Source organism: Triticum urartu, chromosome 2A, assembly GCF_056163025.1.
Source record: "Triticum urartu cultivar PI428250 chromosome 2A, HENAU_Tu73, whole genome shotgun sequence".
Lineage (NCBI taxonomy): Eukaryota > Viridiplantae > Streptophyta > Magnoliopsida > Poales > Poaceae > Triticum > Triticum urartu.
The window spans coordinates 767,638,737-767,654,952 of NC_141874.1; the positions used below are offsets into that span (position 1 = coordinate 767,638,737).

The 16,216-nt window shown below is 47.5% G+C and overlaps 1 protein-coding gene across 1 annotated transcript; it reads right to left on the bottom strand.

Annotated features, from left to right (window-relative positions):
• Positions 1-3,882: 3,882 nt before the first annotated feature.
• LOC147988123 (uncharacterized) lies at positions 3,883-16,003 on the bottom strand. The gene is made up of 7 exons (XM_087542615.1): positions 15,793-16,003; positions 13,144-13,195; positions 12,584-12,887; positions 9,657-9,997; positions 8,802-9,417; positions 7,903-8,556; positions 3,883-7,864 (listed from the first exon to the last, which is right to left on the bottom strand). The coding sequence occupies exons 1-7, from the start codon at positions 16,001-16,003 to the stop codon at positions 7,460-7,462; spliced, it is 2,583 nt and encodes an 860-aa protein (XP_087398741.1). The 3' UTR covers positions 3,883-7,459.
• Between the last annotated feature and the right edge of the window lie 213 nt (positions 16,004-16,216).

Below are 16,216 nucleotides of genomic sequence, written 5' to 3' on the forward strand. Positions count from 1 at the left end.
TATATAAGTGGAGCAACTTTTCATTACACGCACAAAGCTGGTAAAGATTTTATTTTATTATTTTCAAGGAGAGCCAAAAGGCATATGAGTAGAAACATCACAGCCTTGGAGTAGGAAAATCCTTATAGGAATTGCATGTTATTGGCGCACACCGCCGCTATCTTTGCAAAATAGCAACGATGTTGGTAAACCAATCGACACTACTGAATTCAAGCTATCACAAGCGTGCTCTCGAAATCCAATGTCACTAGTGCGTGGGCCCGAACATATGGAGTACGATGGCAATACTAGCGGCGTTGATACTAGGACAACGCCACTGGTAGATTACAGTGTCGCCAGAACTTCCCAGGGCGTCACATTACCGATGAGCCGGGCCCACATAACAACTGGTGGATTTAATTACTTAGTAGCTTAACGGTGGAATTGAATTTTGCGGCGTTGGCGGATGTTTCCACACAACTACGTACTTACGGTTCCAAAAATCCACGCGTAAAACTCCCGCGCCCCTACATGAGTGGCGTTGGTAGTTGCATCTTCTGGTGTGCATTCCGATGTCGGTGCCACTAATGACCGGCAAAAAGAATTAAATGGTGATGTGGTCATGAAATCTAGTGTGAAACCAAATAGGTTTGGAGTCCTTCCTCTCACCCGTTGCCCTGTAATAGGATGGTAGGTTGTTCAACGAGGGCACACTCTCCCTACATTTCCTCTCCCACCGAAGCTTCGATCCAGAAGAAGTTTGCCGGAGAAGACAACACGCAATGGCAGCAAATAACAACGTTGTTTGCGTGGTACCAGACTTCATCTCCAACTCTTCATGGGTGTGGGCAGAGACAAAGAACGTCAAGCCAACTCACCGTGAGCACCCCATTTGGGATGTCTTCTAGGTGGTGTTTTCGGACGAACAGTACACACCTTCGGGCCCTAGAAGGACGACGCCATCTTCATGCAGTTCTTCTACATAGACTCTGCGAAGACGGTCCATGGTCACGTGTGGGGGCAGTGGCCCTGAGACTGCGACCTTCTACTTCGTCCCCTATGACGGCAAGGACAAAATGCCTCTGACCTTCTACTCCGACCCCTATGTGCTTCTGAGCCGCGTACTAGCTAACTCTAGCCGAGCGGCCTCTGGCCTGGATCCACTCGATGGTGGGCTAAGTATCAGGCCACCGAGCTCCACATCGATCGATGGCGCGAAAGAGGAAGAGAGCCACCAAGGTGGACCTACATCTACGGCAGGGTAGGAACAGGGGCACCGCGGTGGATCTGCATCAATGATGGCGGCTACATCAGGTACAGCTTTCGGAGCCATGGTCTTTTAACTGACAATTAGTCTCATAAATGGCTGTGTAGAATAGCCAGATAATGTATTGCTATTGCTATTGCTGCTGCTGCTACTACTACTACTACTACTACTACTACTACTACTACTATGACATGCTCTGGTATATTTGTTTATTGTTGGTATATTTGTTAATGGTTGTGTAGAATAACCAGTTAATATATCTGCATTACTTGGATAATTTTGCATTCTACTATGCTGGACGAACTGGGTACTATATATCACATGCAACGTAAGGGTGGACAGCTATGATGCAATAGGTGGCACTATGGTTTTTGAGGATGATAAGGAGCGCTCATTTCAATTTGTAGTGCATAAAGACATGACAGGTCCCTCATATGGGCCAATGGATGGGAGAAGTTTATTTCAGAGAATGTGCTTATCCGGGGAGAGTATATAGGCTTCTACTAGAAAGGAGGGGTCCCCAGGTTAAGGACTATCTATTTCTGCAGCCAAGATGATGAGGATGATGATCCGTTCGATTCTGAAATTTTCTCTGAAAAAAATGAAGAAGCTTACTGACGATGAGAGTAGAAATCTCTTCAAGATCCTACCACCCACCGATGACTACATAGGGGTGGCCTTTATGCACCGTTTGACTTAGACCAACATCGTCAAACACAAAATTGTATGTTTTGTATTCTTCCTATTTTTTGTTCATAATACTATATGGAGAGATGTCTAACATTGCTTGCTCTTTCTGCTTGTAATCACATCCATATTTGAGACAAGTAATTCCGAACGGAGAGAGTACCTATGAAGATGATTTCGGGCTGAACATGCCTGGGGTTTGGCTTTGGTGGAGTACACCCTGGAGTAGGGTCTGTCACCACCGTTCAGTACAAGATGACAGAGATGGGCGCATATCCTTCTATTAGGCTTGGTGGGAGGAGTTCCTTACGGGAAAGATAATCAATGTTGACAGACCTGTGCTAATCACAATAAGGAGCAACAGCCAGAATGATTTGCAGAATATGGTTGTATTCGACGTCATTTAGAAATAAGGTCCAACACACGAATATGTAAGCCAGTGAAGTGGTAGCTAGCTAGTTTGTTAAGATGGGTGTGATACATTGATGTTTTGTTTGTTAAGTGAAACAAATATGAAGCTTTGTCGTCTGATTTCAAAATGGATAAAACCTAGTTTAGTTATGTTAAGAATTATATAACCATGTCAATTTACTCTTTAGAAGTCATGTATATAAATGCTGCCATGCCAGAGCCGTGGCACCATTTTGGTTTTGACCTGGATGACAATGTAAGTGGCACCCGCCACTGGCGAACTAGTTAGTAGTGGCGGCCACTCTGCCCGCCACAACTGACATATTAACAGTGCGCGGGAGGTCGATGGTGGGTGCCTACCGCAGCAAAGCCTGCCACTGCTAGCCTTTTCTGCCGCAGTGGATTGGGTGGCACTGACATTGGAATGGATGGGGCCGAGAGGTGGGATTTTCTGCAGCAGTAGACGAAACGGCAGCCCCAGCGTAGTACGTGTGTACGTACGTTCCATAACTTGTGTTTCATATTTCCTAATCGTTTCGCCGCCGAACAGGAACAGAAGACGAAGAATAAGATTATCTGTACGGTCCTCCTCTTTCCTCTAATATTGATACAAAGTGCGAAGTTGTATTAAGATTTTACTAATATATTTTGGAATGATATTTTGTCAGAGATTCAAGAATTTCATTAGGTGCTCATTCTGTCACAAGTTGTTGAAATCCTACTTGCATTCTACTATGACACAAGAAAGACTCAATGGTTCGACGACAATAGCACTTGAAAATGATGTGTTGAAGAAGACTAATTATGAAAATATAATTAAAAATTTCATTTCAAGAAACAAAAGACGGATGACACTTTTCAATAGAGCATCAGGTCAGTTTATTGGTTTTCGTATTTTACATTGATACTTGAGAACTTTCTGAACATTGTATGAAATAACATAAATTTGAATTATATAGTTATAAGTGATTAGGCTTGAGTTATTATATTTTTCTTCTTCCAAATATTAGGGGCCCATTTTGCTTTACGCGCCGGGGCCCCGAATTTCTCGAGACGGCCCTGCTTAAAACGGATCGGTTGTAGATGCTCTAAGGTGTTCAAAGGAATGGGGCGAACCAACCTATGGTTAGATGGTTAGAGGGACTGTGGTATCCCGGCCCATCAGGGTTCAAGTCCTGGTGCTCGCATTTATTTCTGGATTTATTTCAAGATTTTCAGCGATGTGCATTCAGTGGGAGGAGACGTTCCAGTCGATGACGAGGTGCCAACGGTGACTTCATAAATTTCAAGATGATATGCCGGCTCAATCTTTCGGAGGTGCTCATAGAGGTAGGATGTGCGTGTGTGTTCAAAGGGGTGAGTGTGTATATTGAAAAAAAGTTAGCAAAGAGCAATCGTTCTCCGAGCTCGTCACATCATCATGTGCGCGTGGCGTGCAAGATAGAGAAAGCGCGTAAACAGATAAGTAACATGCATGCCAGTTGGCTGCTTTGCGGGACCCAGTGGCCAGTGTCTCATAATCAGCTACTTAAGACGCCTCATCTGCCTGCCCGGCCGCCCCAAAGTCAAGTTGAGAGTGTCGCTGCCTGCAAACCTGAATAGAATACCTTCATGCCTCTTCCATTCTTCAACCACGCCGGCTCCCCGGTGGTTGAGAGTGTCGCTACAAATCAAGGAGGGAGTGGTTCACCGGTGGCCTGGTACACAGCTACAGGCGGGCTCACCAGTGACAGGCCTGGAAGCTCTTCTGGCTTGGCTAGCGCTTCCGCCGCCGGCCAGGAGCTCTCTCCCTTCCAAGGCCATGCCCATCATCGACGGGTTGAGTTCATTAGTTATCTGGTTTCGATCATAGTTTTAAATAGCCGGCTATAGCGAAAGTTTTAAATAGCCGGCTATAGCTCACTATAGCCTTTTCAGCAGGGTGCCGCTAAATGGACTCATGTACGAATTTCCCGCTATAGCCTGTTATAGCCCGCTATAGCTCCGCTATAGCTGATTTTGAGGTCCGCCGCTATTTGCCATAGCCCGCTATTTAAAACATTGGTTTTGATTCCGTGCACCGCCGTCGGTGACGAGTTCTGCCCGTGGCTCGCTCGGCCCTGCGTTAGGCTTGGGCCGCGGTGGCGGCTGGGTGTGATGTGGTGACGAGCATATCGACGTCTCCATCCGCGGGGACCGGTCCCTGGGAGCCCGACGGCGTCTATCCTCACCGCTGAGGCGGCGCTCCGGCCTCACGGTCATGTCGTACTGGAGGGTAGGTGAGGAAGGGGTTGCCAGCGAGCTGCAGCCCGGTGTGGTGGTGGCGCGCCTGGCGCCGGCGTGGGCGTGCGCGCTTCCATACGCCCCGCACTTGGGCGCAGTGTGCTGCTGCTGCCGGCGTGGTGCTGGGGAGGAGAGGAGTTGCCTCTTGTGCTCTGGCCTTCGGATGTGTATCTGCGTGGTGCAGGCAGAGTGCGTCCAAGGAAGGGCTGGCCGGAGGGGCTGTTGCCGAGATCCAGATCTGGTTGTCTTGGTGGTGCGCGGATTGGTGGAGGTGATGGCCTTGTGTGGGCGCGGTGCAGGTGGTTGCTGGATTGATCCAGGCGGGGCTGTGGTTGCCCTATTCTTCATCTTTTTTTTTTGAACCTCCCTATTCTTCATCTTGGTTGAGAGTGGAATGGATATTGCTTATTTTGTTATGAATAAAGCCGTGGCCGTCACGGTGGTGACCACGTTGGGTGTGTGTGCGTGCGCGCGCCGGACCATGGCGGGGTCACGTGTGTAGTGTGTCTGGCCATAGTCCGACCGTGTGTGTTTGGCTAGGTGGTTAGCTACAAGGGTGGCTGTGCATGTACTCTCTCTGTTTGAAATTACTTGTCTTGGAAATGGATGTATCTAGAACTAAAATACATCTAGATACGTTCATTTCTGTGACAAGTAATTCTGAACAGAGGGAGTAGTTGACTAGCGGGCTGTTAGTGGGTGCATGGATTAGTTAGTTAGCTACAAGGGTGCGCGTATAAAAACCACGAAAGTTGTCTGTGTATCGCTGCAGCAGCTGAGTTCGTGCTCAGGAAAAGGAAATAGAAAGAGCTCGTTCTTCTTTCTTCTACCTCCGTCCAGCTGTGACAGAGAGCTAGCTAGGGCTCCGCCAACATATTTTGGTGAGAGCACCTTGTATGTTATTTTTGGCTCAAAATTTGCAAGTAGCTCGAACATTTAGTAAGGTTCGTTGTCTCAAGTTTCCAAATTCTTTGGATTTGATTTTATCATGTTTTTCAGTTTTTTGCAAACTCGGGTGTCCTACACTACACCCGAGAGTAGTGCCTACTTTCCAATCTTGGTAGCCATGTGGTAGGGGCTGCTATGCTACGAGATGAGCAGTTTCAGTGGATTTGGGGATTCGTGGTCAGGGGCTAGGAGAAATCCCTGCTTTGCCATGTCCGACCTCACTGAAGGCAATGTTTTGACCCCCAATCTGACTCCCTCCCTCGTGCTCGTGGGGAAACTCTTGGTCCGGCCTCCGGACCAGACGATGGCGGTGTTTCCTCCTTGGAGGTATCGTCTTATTGCTCGAGGAGTCCCGGTGGTGCAGCTTGAGTTGGTGTCGGCTACTGCTCTGGGCATGGGCCTCCGAGGTGTAGGCTCTGTTTGTCCAGGATGTCTCCTCTGTTACCTGAGGGAGGGAAGGAGGGAGGAAACAGAGGAGAAAACTTGAGTAGTAGTCTCCATTTGCTCCTCTGTTTCTGAACTTATGCGTTCCATGAGCTTTTCCATTACTATATGTGACGCCTCTTCGTCAGATAGCTTCCCTTGATGTCTCTTTCCTTGTTCTTTTCTGACACTAGGTTACAACAATTTAGTCAGGATCTGCATGGTGTGCAGCGGAATGACACTAGGCCTAAGAATAGGAATGAACAAGCACAGGGAACGGAGGGGATCCCTGAAGGCCATGCTAACCATGTCTTGAAGCATGTGGTCATACTTCCATGGGGACATCATACGCCAACCTCTAACAAACATATCCTGAAACAATTTGCTCACGTGAACCGTTTGGTAGCAACAAAGTGTTGCTCATGCTAGTACTGAGGTTCCAAGCAAGGAAGCAAGCCGAATTGTTGTGAGCTATCATGCTTTCGATTCTCCTTCCAGTTTCTCAAGCACGTACACAGCATGAGAAAGGCCCCCCATCGTGGTATAAAACTCCGACTGTCCCATCGTGTATATATATTTGGTATCAATGGTCTCGAACTCTCAATACGATAGGCCTAGCCTCCAATTTGATTCATTAGTTTCGTGAGAATTTGGAGGAAGCCAATTCCACACATAGGATGCATAATTGCTCTCTTTGCTTTCATGGGTCAACGGCATATGATGAAATATATGACTGTTATTCGACCGTAGTAATATGCATTGAAAGCGAGTAATATTCAGATTACACACTCTTTTCACACCCAGTTCCTAAGACTGTTCATCTTAGGATATGCATTGAAAGTGAGAAATATTTATGGCCTTTGCATCCGAACATGGTGGGACCTGGCTGTAAAAAGGAGATTGACTTTTTATTGCTTGGATTGGGATTGGGGGTTCACCGTCACATTCCCTTTCAGGTCTCATGGAACTTGAGTGTAGGCACCGTTACCTGAGGGAGGGAGGGAACAGACAAGAAAACTTGAGTAGTGGTCTCCGTTTTCTCCTGTGTTTTTGAACTTGTTCGTTCCTTGAGCTTTTTCATTCATGTGACGCCTCTTCGCCAGTTAACACTTGTATAAGGATAGCTTTGAGGCCTATATACTCTTGCATATTTTTTCTCTTGCCCAAAAAAGGACCTTCTTTTTATATTGATCAAAGATGTTTAAATAAAGATATACGAGCACTGCTCAAGCATTGATTGAAGTGTTCACAATATTCACGACATATATGACTATGAGTATAGAATAAAAATACATTTCTACTAGTGTACATGACATCTTACGGGCAAATGAGGCTCAAATCATAGAAGTTTATTTAGTATAACAACATAAGTGAGAATAACATCATAACATCACATACACATGTGCACTAAGGTCTAGTAGAATAATCTAGAGTAGGGGCGCAGACATGAGCAGAAGATAAACAAGGATGTTGCGGCTCTTGTTATGGTAGGACAACAATTTCATCAAACGGAGCGGCGCCTTCATCTGGGGAAACAGAAAAGTTGTTATTACCTGATTCTCCGTTTGGAAGGTTTTCTATTCTCTGTTTCAACAATTTAATCGACATGGTTCGCTGAATCCTCTCCGAGAATGTTTCCATCCCCATATATGCCAGGAGGAGCCAAACAAAAGAGAGATACTCCACACCGGAGCCTAGACTCTTGGCATGCAGGTAGCCTCGGCATCTGCCAACCGAAAAGCAGAGCATCTCTAACCACACGCCTTGGATCACCTTCCACATCTTGCTGTCATCACCTATATCCATGAGCCCTTTAGCAAGTACCCAAACATCGTAAATAAAATTGATTTTCAAATCCGCATTGTGCTTCAACTTATCAATGGTTTTCTGCGCAATCCCCTTTTCCTGATTGGATGTTCCCTCACCCGGAAAAAAAAAGTTCCCTCACCTTTGAGGATGTCTCTGAGTTCTCGATGTATAGTTTTGAAAAGATTTCTTCGACTGCCTGGCATTAACATCTCAGGATTCATAAACAATAGGTGCATCATGCAATTGGATATTTCTCTAGATCGAGATGCACATTCATGGTCATGGAAGCAGAAATCTGTGGCAATGTGCCAAAGAAGGACACTCTCATCAAATGGCTTCTCTAAGCTCCAGCCCAGGCTTTGATCACAGCTCTCGCGCACAAGTGTCCACTGGCCCCTTATGTCGTTGAACTCCCTGTAACTCTCAGCGTCTTTTATATAATCCTTCCACCCATCTCGAATATGCTGATGGACTAGCTTTGTGATGTCCATAGACGAGTAGCAAGGCTCCATGGACCAATTTTGGTCAAGAAAGTCTTTGCATTGGAAGAAGCTCATGAATCTCACCAACATGTTGTGCCTTCTGTTGCGGGCAAAGTATCCTAAAACGCTATGTTTGGCAACCTTGTCAGGCCACTGCTTGTATTTAAAAGAGTCCTTAACTTCTGATGTAAGGATCTCTAGCACAAGAGTGCCAAACAATAGCGCAAGTGTCACTGTTCGATCCACACTGTTTTTTTGCAACAAGACCAGTGAGAAGTAGAGCCAAAACTATTGGCATGAAAATAAACATAACTGTCAATATACCAAAAAGAGAGACAATTTTTTTTGGATGATTTGGGAATGACATTTTGGTTCTCGCGTTCCGGTGGCCATTTGGGCCGCCGGAGGTTGCCGCTTGGCATGAGCTCCTTGACACAGTGGCCCTCCATGAGCCTGACTTATCGCAACACCTCGACGACCGCCTATCTTGGCGTCTCGAGCCCTCGGGCCGCTTTTCCACGAAGTCACTCTACTGCGCCATCGCACACGCTCCCGGACCAAGCGTCCTCGATTCCATATGGTCTATTCTCGTCCCCCTCAAGATTAGAATCTTCATGTGGCAATGGATCCGTGGCCGGCTTCCCTCGGGCGTGGAGGTCCTGAGGCGCCAGGGTCCCGGTGATGGTATCTGCCCCCTCTGTGGGACTGCGGAAACCTCGAATCACATCTTTTTCTCGTGCGTGTCCGCCCAGTTTCTTTGGGGCTGCCTCCGAGAGGTCATCGGTGGCAACTGGTGCCACACTAACTTCCCTGATCTCCTCTCTGAGGTTCAGTCCTCCCCCTTGTCCAGTCGCCACATTAGGTGGTTGCTCATTGGGGTGCTCGCCTGGACGCTGTGGACCGTTCGTAATAAGCTTGTCATTCAACGGGTTCCCCTTCGACGTGCTACTGACGCTGTGTTCAAATTGTGTGGCTTCTTGCAGCTTTGGCGGCCGCTTAGCCGTCACCAGGATCGCGACGCCATCATCTCCATCATCACCGACCTTCGCTTGATGGCTCTCCGCTTTGCTCCGCCGCTCCCCCCGCCACCTCCCGAGCCGGATTAGATCCTTCGATGCTATATCGTGCGCTGCGGTTGTATCGCCCCCCCTTTTTGTTTATTTTTAGGGCTTGTTGAGCTGTGCCCTCAGCAGAACCCCTTTGTACTTCGTGTTGTGCTACTCTGTGTGTGTGTGGGTTAACCTTGTGGTACTGTATGGCTCTGGTGGTTTGCTTATCTATAAAGCGGGGCGAAAGCCTTTTTCGGTAATGACATTTTGGTGTAGAGAACTATGAAAATGTTGGAGAGTATGTATTTCAGTTGACGATGAGTCTGTTGGTCGCCATACCAAAAGAAGTGCTTCAGATTAGTAAAGCGATCACAGTATGGATATGCAAAGTCTATGAATAGCATCCCGGGCATATATTCCGTGGCACTGCCCGGCGTATCTTCGCCTTGAATGAAATCCGTTGCTTGCTCAACATATTTTTCAAGCTCTTCTTCTCTGCTTGCAGTCCTCTGTGCTGGACCGCAAGAATTAGCTAGGCTATTAAAGCTAGCGCTGTTGAGAGCCCATGGCTTTTGTAAGCATTTTAAAATCCCACCGATGGAAATCAAAATAGCTGCATCGTTAAACACTTCAGTCGTGGACCCCCATGACTTGTAGAGCACCCATATAACGACCGCAATCTGAGACAATTGAGTCGAAGGATAAATAAAATTGGTGATGTGCTCATGGAAAGAGTCAACTAACATCTAGCATACTTGTGCAACAATATATCTTGAAGTGAATCCATTGTTTAGTATGATTATTAGTGTACTGCCAATTAATATCTGGCTTGCATGCCATGTGTTTACTTTGATTATGTGTCAGGTTCAGTACACATCCTATTAGGCTAGCTAGTCTTGGACCAAGTAACTTGTATCGTGGAGTTGAGAGAGAAAAAGGAAAAAACAATGCCATACGTTGGCAAAGTTATTTTGTTGTGATCATTCCAGGGGCGAAATCCGATACTTGATGCGAGAGCAAGTTCGAATATTTGAAGCTGTGATTGCTACATAGAGGTGAACCCTGTTGAAATACATTGCCATTCTCTCTTCATATTTTTGGACTTTTGGTGCAACTGGCTGAATCATGAATTGAGTATGGTATTCGAGTCGAGAGATTTCGAGTTCAAGATCCCGCAAACACAGTATCACATCGATCCTACTTCTAAGGACTAAAAACCACTTCTAAGAACTAAAAAAATGTCTATACGTGAGAAGTGCTAATATATTGCCAGTCTCCCTTCTGTAAGCATTTTAGAATCCCACCGATGGAAATCATAATAGCTCCATTGTGATACAATACAGTCGTAGACCCCCATGACTTGTAGATCACCCATATAACAACCGAAATCTGAGATAATTTGAGTCCAAGGGATAAATAAAATTGGTGATGTGCTCATGGAAGCAGTCAACTAACATCTAGCATACTTGTGCAACAATATATCTTGAAGTGAATCCATCTCACTTGGATACGAAATGATGTTAGAAATAATCTTGAGTTGTCATGTTCGAGTTGTAATCAGAGTTAAGGCCCTGTTTGGTAATAAAGTATTTTCTATGTATTTTATGAATACTACATTTTTTTATATTATCACAGTTTTAATTACAGAGAGCTGTTTGGAGACCTCTAAAAACGGTGGTTTCAATACTATAGTATTTGCAAAACCGCAGGTTTTTCTCTGTATTAAAATAAGAACCCCAAATCTTTTTTAAAAAAACTGAGCACGCTGAAAAAGAGACTCCATGCACAATCCTGTGTCTTGTCTCTCGACGTGCATCTACTGGTGCCTCTGCACGACGACTCATTCCAGAGTTTGAAGACCCGCCAGCGTTGCAGGCCGCATGCAGTGCTACGTCAGACTAGTTCAGCTGCCTCTTCTTATTGTAAGCTAGCTTTGTGCATAGATGTTTAGTGCATGTCCGTCCAAGTTTGGGAACCGGATCCTCTAACATTAAGAAGGAATATTAGAGAAGCTACGGTACTCTAACTTTTCTTATTTTTATTCATATGATTATGTCTAAAATGATTTAAATTAATTTGCAATTTGATGATCTACCGTGTACATTTATAGTAATTACATGTAACCAAATTGATGGTGAAACAAAATTAAATTTAAATTATTTATATCTACAGTTAATACCAACACTAGATAACCTATTAACTATCTACTAACAGTCCCTAACTTTTCTTCTTCATTTTACACTAGCCTAACACTGTAAAACGGTGACATTCCTTTTCAATGTTAGAGGATCCGGTTCCCCAAGTTTGTGGATGCGGCTGGTTGTTCAGTATGCAATGGTAAGCGAGTTGCGTACGCGCGTGTTCATGACTTGTTAACAAACGGCTAACTACAAATTTATATTACATATAAGTTCTAGCCAAACAGGTCTACAGTATTACAAATACTCCAAAATACTTCACTATATTATTACTGAGGTATCATGCGCCTATAGAAAAAAATATTGCAGTTTCTAAATACTATGGTTTTACAATACATTGCTATCAAATATAGCAAGCTTAGAAGATGACCAGAATATTGCCGTACGTGAGTCCATGGTTTAGTATGATTGGTGTACTTACTAATTAATATCGGGCTTGCATGTCGTGTGTTTAGTATTGATTCCCTGTCAGGTTCAGTACAAGTCCTATTAGGCTAACTAGTCTTGGATCAGGTAAGTTGTAATGTTGGATCATGGCGTTCAGAGGGAAAAAGGGAAAAAATGCCAGACATGGGCAAAATTATCTAGTGTTGATCGTTCCAGGGCGATATCCGGTAGTTGATACCGGAGCAAGTTCGAATGTTTTAAGCTGTGCTTGCTGTACATAGAGATGATCCTTGTTGAAATATATTGCCTTTCTCTCACCATTATTTTGGACTTTTGTTGCAATTGGCCGGAGCATGGATTCAATATGGTATTCGAGCTAAGAGGTCTCGGGTTCAAGACTCTGCAAACGTAGTATCAAATTTGGCGGCGGATGGCGTGATGGAAATTAGTCGGCTGAATGTTAGTGTTTCCTTAAAAGATCCCCTCAAGTAACACTGTATATCATACAATATGCAGTCAGAATTGTGCGATATTGTGCATATGAAATCTATTGCTCTACATGATCTATTTTCTTCGGAAATATTGAAATACGAATAGGCTGTACGCCAAGATGAAAAATATAACCAGTTCACACCTGAATGGAATAGCCAAAAAAGAAAAAAGAAAAAAAATACTACTGACCTGAGACAGCACGGTAACAATATGCCGCCTCCATAACTCATTATCTTCGATATTATAGGCTGTTATGCCAGCCGGCCCGCTAAGGTGCATCAGCAAGATAGGTGCCCAAAGCATCTGAAGACCACGTCTGTCTTGCTCTGAGGCAGAGCTGTATGGCGGCTGGTACCTTTGCCGGTTGAAGAGCATGGCAAGAGCATATATGGCGACCGCATCGCTTCCAAGGAACGCTAACCAGGTGACAAGTTTGAACCACTGTGGGGTATCGGACTTGCGGAAGTTGGCGAAAATAGCGAGGACGTACTCCCTCCGGTCCTTTTTACTCTGCATATAAGGATTGTTTGAAGTCAAACTTCATAAAGTTTGACCATATTTATATGGTAAAATATTAACATCTATAATGCTAAATTTATACAATATGAAAAGCAAAGTCATGACGCATCTAATGTTGTTGATTTCACATTTTAAATGTTTGTATTTTTTTCTATAAACTTGATCAAAGTTTACGAGGTTTGACTTCAGACAAATCTTATATACGAACTAAAAAGGACCGGAGGGAGTACTGGATAACAAGGCTGCCAAGAGTGAGGACTTGTAGCTGCCAAGGGTTTTGAGCTGTTCACGCACGGTTTGTCTCTTATATATACACGTAGTCAATTTGTTGCCAAGTCCTTATGCCGCGGTATGCACCATAAGCTTATTTCATCCCTTTTCACACCTAGATATCATCGTACATGTTTGTCTTTCTATCTTTGGGAGCAAGTGAATTTGCATCTTCCTGGAAAAAGCTCAGCTGATACGCGTACTAACGTGTGTGGGATGCATCACCCGGTCGATTGGCGTCTAGGTTAGTGCCAGATAGTTTGTTACGTTGAAGACTTCTCAGGCCCGTTGCTGTTTTCACGTTAAGTAGTGCTGGTTCAGGTCTTCATTCAAGAAAAAATGAGGTACTACTCATTGCTGCTTCCACATTGCAGATTAATTCAGGGGGTATGGCATATCGCCGAGCCTCTCCCTCTCCCTCCCTCAGACCTCGCCGCCCCGCCCACATCGCTGACGCCCCTCAGACCACGCCGCGGTGGACCTCTCTCCTCGTCTCCCTCGCGCCACGCTGCCTGCAACCTCCCCCCTCCCGTCATCAGAAAGGAAGGGAAGAGAAGAGGGAGAGCCAGCAGGTTCGCCGGCGGCCAAGGGCTCACAGATCCGCCGGCGCCGTTGTCCGACCTCGGCCTCTGAGTGTGCTCACGCCATGGCCTGCTCGAGACGCAGCCCTTCCCCCCTGCTCCAACCCTAACCCTAGCATTGCTGCTGCTAGTCAAGGTGCTCTTGGCCCCTCCCCTCCCCTCATGCTGCTGCTGTTTTTGGACCTTCCCTTTCCCTCATGTTGCTGCTGCTTTTGGTACACAGGTGCACGCACGCGTCCAACAGCGACCCCTAGCCTCGGACGGCAGCAGCGGCCATCACCAACGACGGCAGCTACAGGGGTGTGATTTGGTTCTGCAGGTCAACCCCTTCTCTCCTCCTCCTTTCCACTCCTCTTCGTTTCCAGGGTTAGGTGCACGGTTGTATGGAGATATGACTGGTGCGCGGGCTGGCCAATGATGGCCTTTTTTCTTGTCTTGATTCTGGTAAAGGCAGGAGTATTATTCTCTTTGCTTGTTTTGTGGAGTGTACCTCTATGCCCTTTGTTTCTTTATGCATGGAATGCTGGTGGTCTTGTTCCTTTGTGCATGAAAGGCTGGCTTGTTTGGAATTAGTGGTATAGCTAGGTTCCAAGTAAGAGGGGTGTTTGTTTGTATGTTGGATATAAAAATATAAACATGATCTTCATCCGCTCCTTTGTTTTTACATGGATCACATGGTCATGTTATGCAGGAGGACGAAGAGATTGTAGATCACGAGCTTGCAAGGCTTTAGACCGATGCAGCTTTGACAGAGACAACTAGTTGATTGAGGGGAAGCATGAAGCTAGTGCAGGAAAAGATCATCCGGAGGCTTTCCTTGGACGGAAAAGTCACAACAAACTCGAAATCAGACAGCTGGCGAACTTGCCAGTCCCATCCCCCATCGTCCCAGAGCTGGAGTTCATCGAGGAGGACCTGAGGGGTGATGCGCTTGGACTGGGTGGAGATGATACCAGAGTTGGGAAGCGCTGGGATTGGGACGACAACAGGGACCTCACGGTCAAGGGCAAAGAAGGAACAAGCAGGGAGACCAAGACCATAATGTACGAAACCTGGAGGTTTGAGGCGATTCTGGCAATCAACAGTGAGGTGGCCATCTTCCCTACATATGAGGCAAAATGGAGGATTTTGGCAGCAAGATTGAAAATGACCAGGACGGTGGCATGCAAAGCAGGTGATAGTTGGATTGGCCACGTAGGGTTGAGGAGGAGCAGGAGCGCAAGTAGATCCAGGAGGGGAAGGAGCGAGGATGCCATCGCCGGCAGATCCAGAAGCAGAGCCGACGCCACGCCCAGCAGGAACGCCGGCAGGACGGCGAGCCGGTGCCCCCGCAGCACCACGGGGCACGAACCGCGACGCCCCCCCCCCCCCCCCCAGGAGCCGCCGGATCCCGCTACGAACCACCCCCAAGGGGAGCGGGCCAGACGACTCCACCCTATTGGCCACAGCCGCCAACTCCCAAGGATCAACGGAGGCCGCCACAGATCCGGCCGCGGGCACTGAAGGACCAGCCGCCACCGAGCCAGAGCCAAGCGACGGGGAGCCGCCCTTAGCCGCCGCCTGGAGCTTGGAGGGCGGCGCAACCTCCAACTCCAGATCCGCCTCCGCCTCACCCGAGCCCTCCCTCCTACGCTTTTGGCCGAAGACAGCCTCACTAGAGGACCCACGTGAGCGGTCCATCTCGACCACAGCCGCAAACGAGAGAGACAAGGGCGGAGGGGGGGTAGATCTGGAGAATAAGCGGATGGGGAAGCGGCGACGACGCAGGTCAAAGGAAGAGGCCGGAAACCCTAGAAATGGGGGAGTGGAACCCTTCCGCACCCAGATATACCCGGACCGCGCCGGGCCAGGGTCAGATGGATGGGCCGAGGGGGGCCGGGAGGTGGGCCTGGGCCACCCGCGGCCCACACACCAAAAGAGGGAGGGGAAAATAGAAACAAAGTCAAGGGGAAGCACCAACCCAGGCCCAACAGGCCCACCAGGAGCCACGGGGGCCCGCAGCCCAGGGGCAGAGTCCACCGCAGCAACCAGTGCTAGATCTAGGGTTGGCGACGCCGCCGCCGGTGACGGAGATGACACCGAAACCCCAGACGAAGCGCAGGCAGGGGACGGCGCCGGAGGGGAGGGGGAGACAGCGGGACCAGCACCACCACACCATCCACGCCAGACCCCAAGAGACCCCGAGCGGGGGACGGGGCAGGAGCGCGACGGCGACCGCGGGCCACGCGACGCCACCCATCCACCTCCAGCACACCACCAGCAGGCCGCCCCCGCCCACCAGGCGCGAATTTTGCGACGGCCCGGAGCCGAAATGACATGGAGACCAGACACAGGCACCGGACGCGGAGGAGAAGGGGGGTCGTAGGAGTCCGACCCCGAGTCCTCAGATCCGAGCGCCCAAAACCTATTGGACGGAGGAGGGGCGGGAAGGACAGAGCGAGGAGAGGCCGAC

Coding starts and splice junctions, on each gene's coding strand:
- LOC147988123 (XM_087542615.1), bottom strand. CDS start 16,003: ATGGGTGGCGTCGCGTGGCCCGCGGTCGCCGTCGCGCTCCTGCCCCGT. Junction 9,998..12,583: donor TTGTTACCGTGCTGTCTCAG/GTCAGTAGTATT, acceptor CAATTGTCTCAG/ATTGCGGTCGTTATATGGGT. Junction 7,865..7,902: donor AGGGAACTTTTTTTTTCCGG/GTGAGGGAACAT, acceptor GGGATTGCGCAG/AAAACCATTGATAAGTTGAA.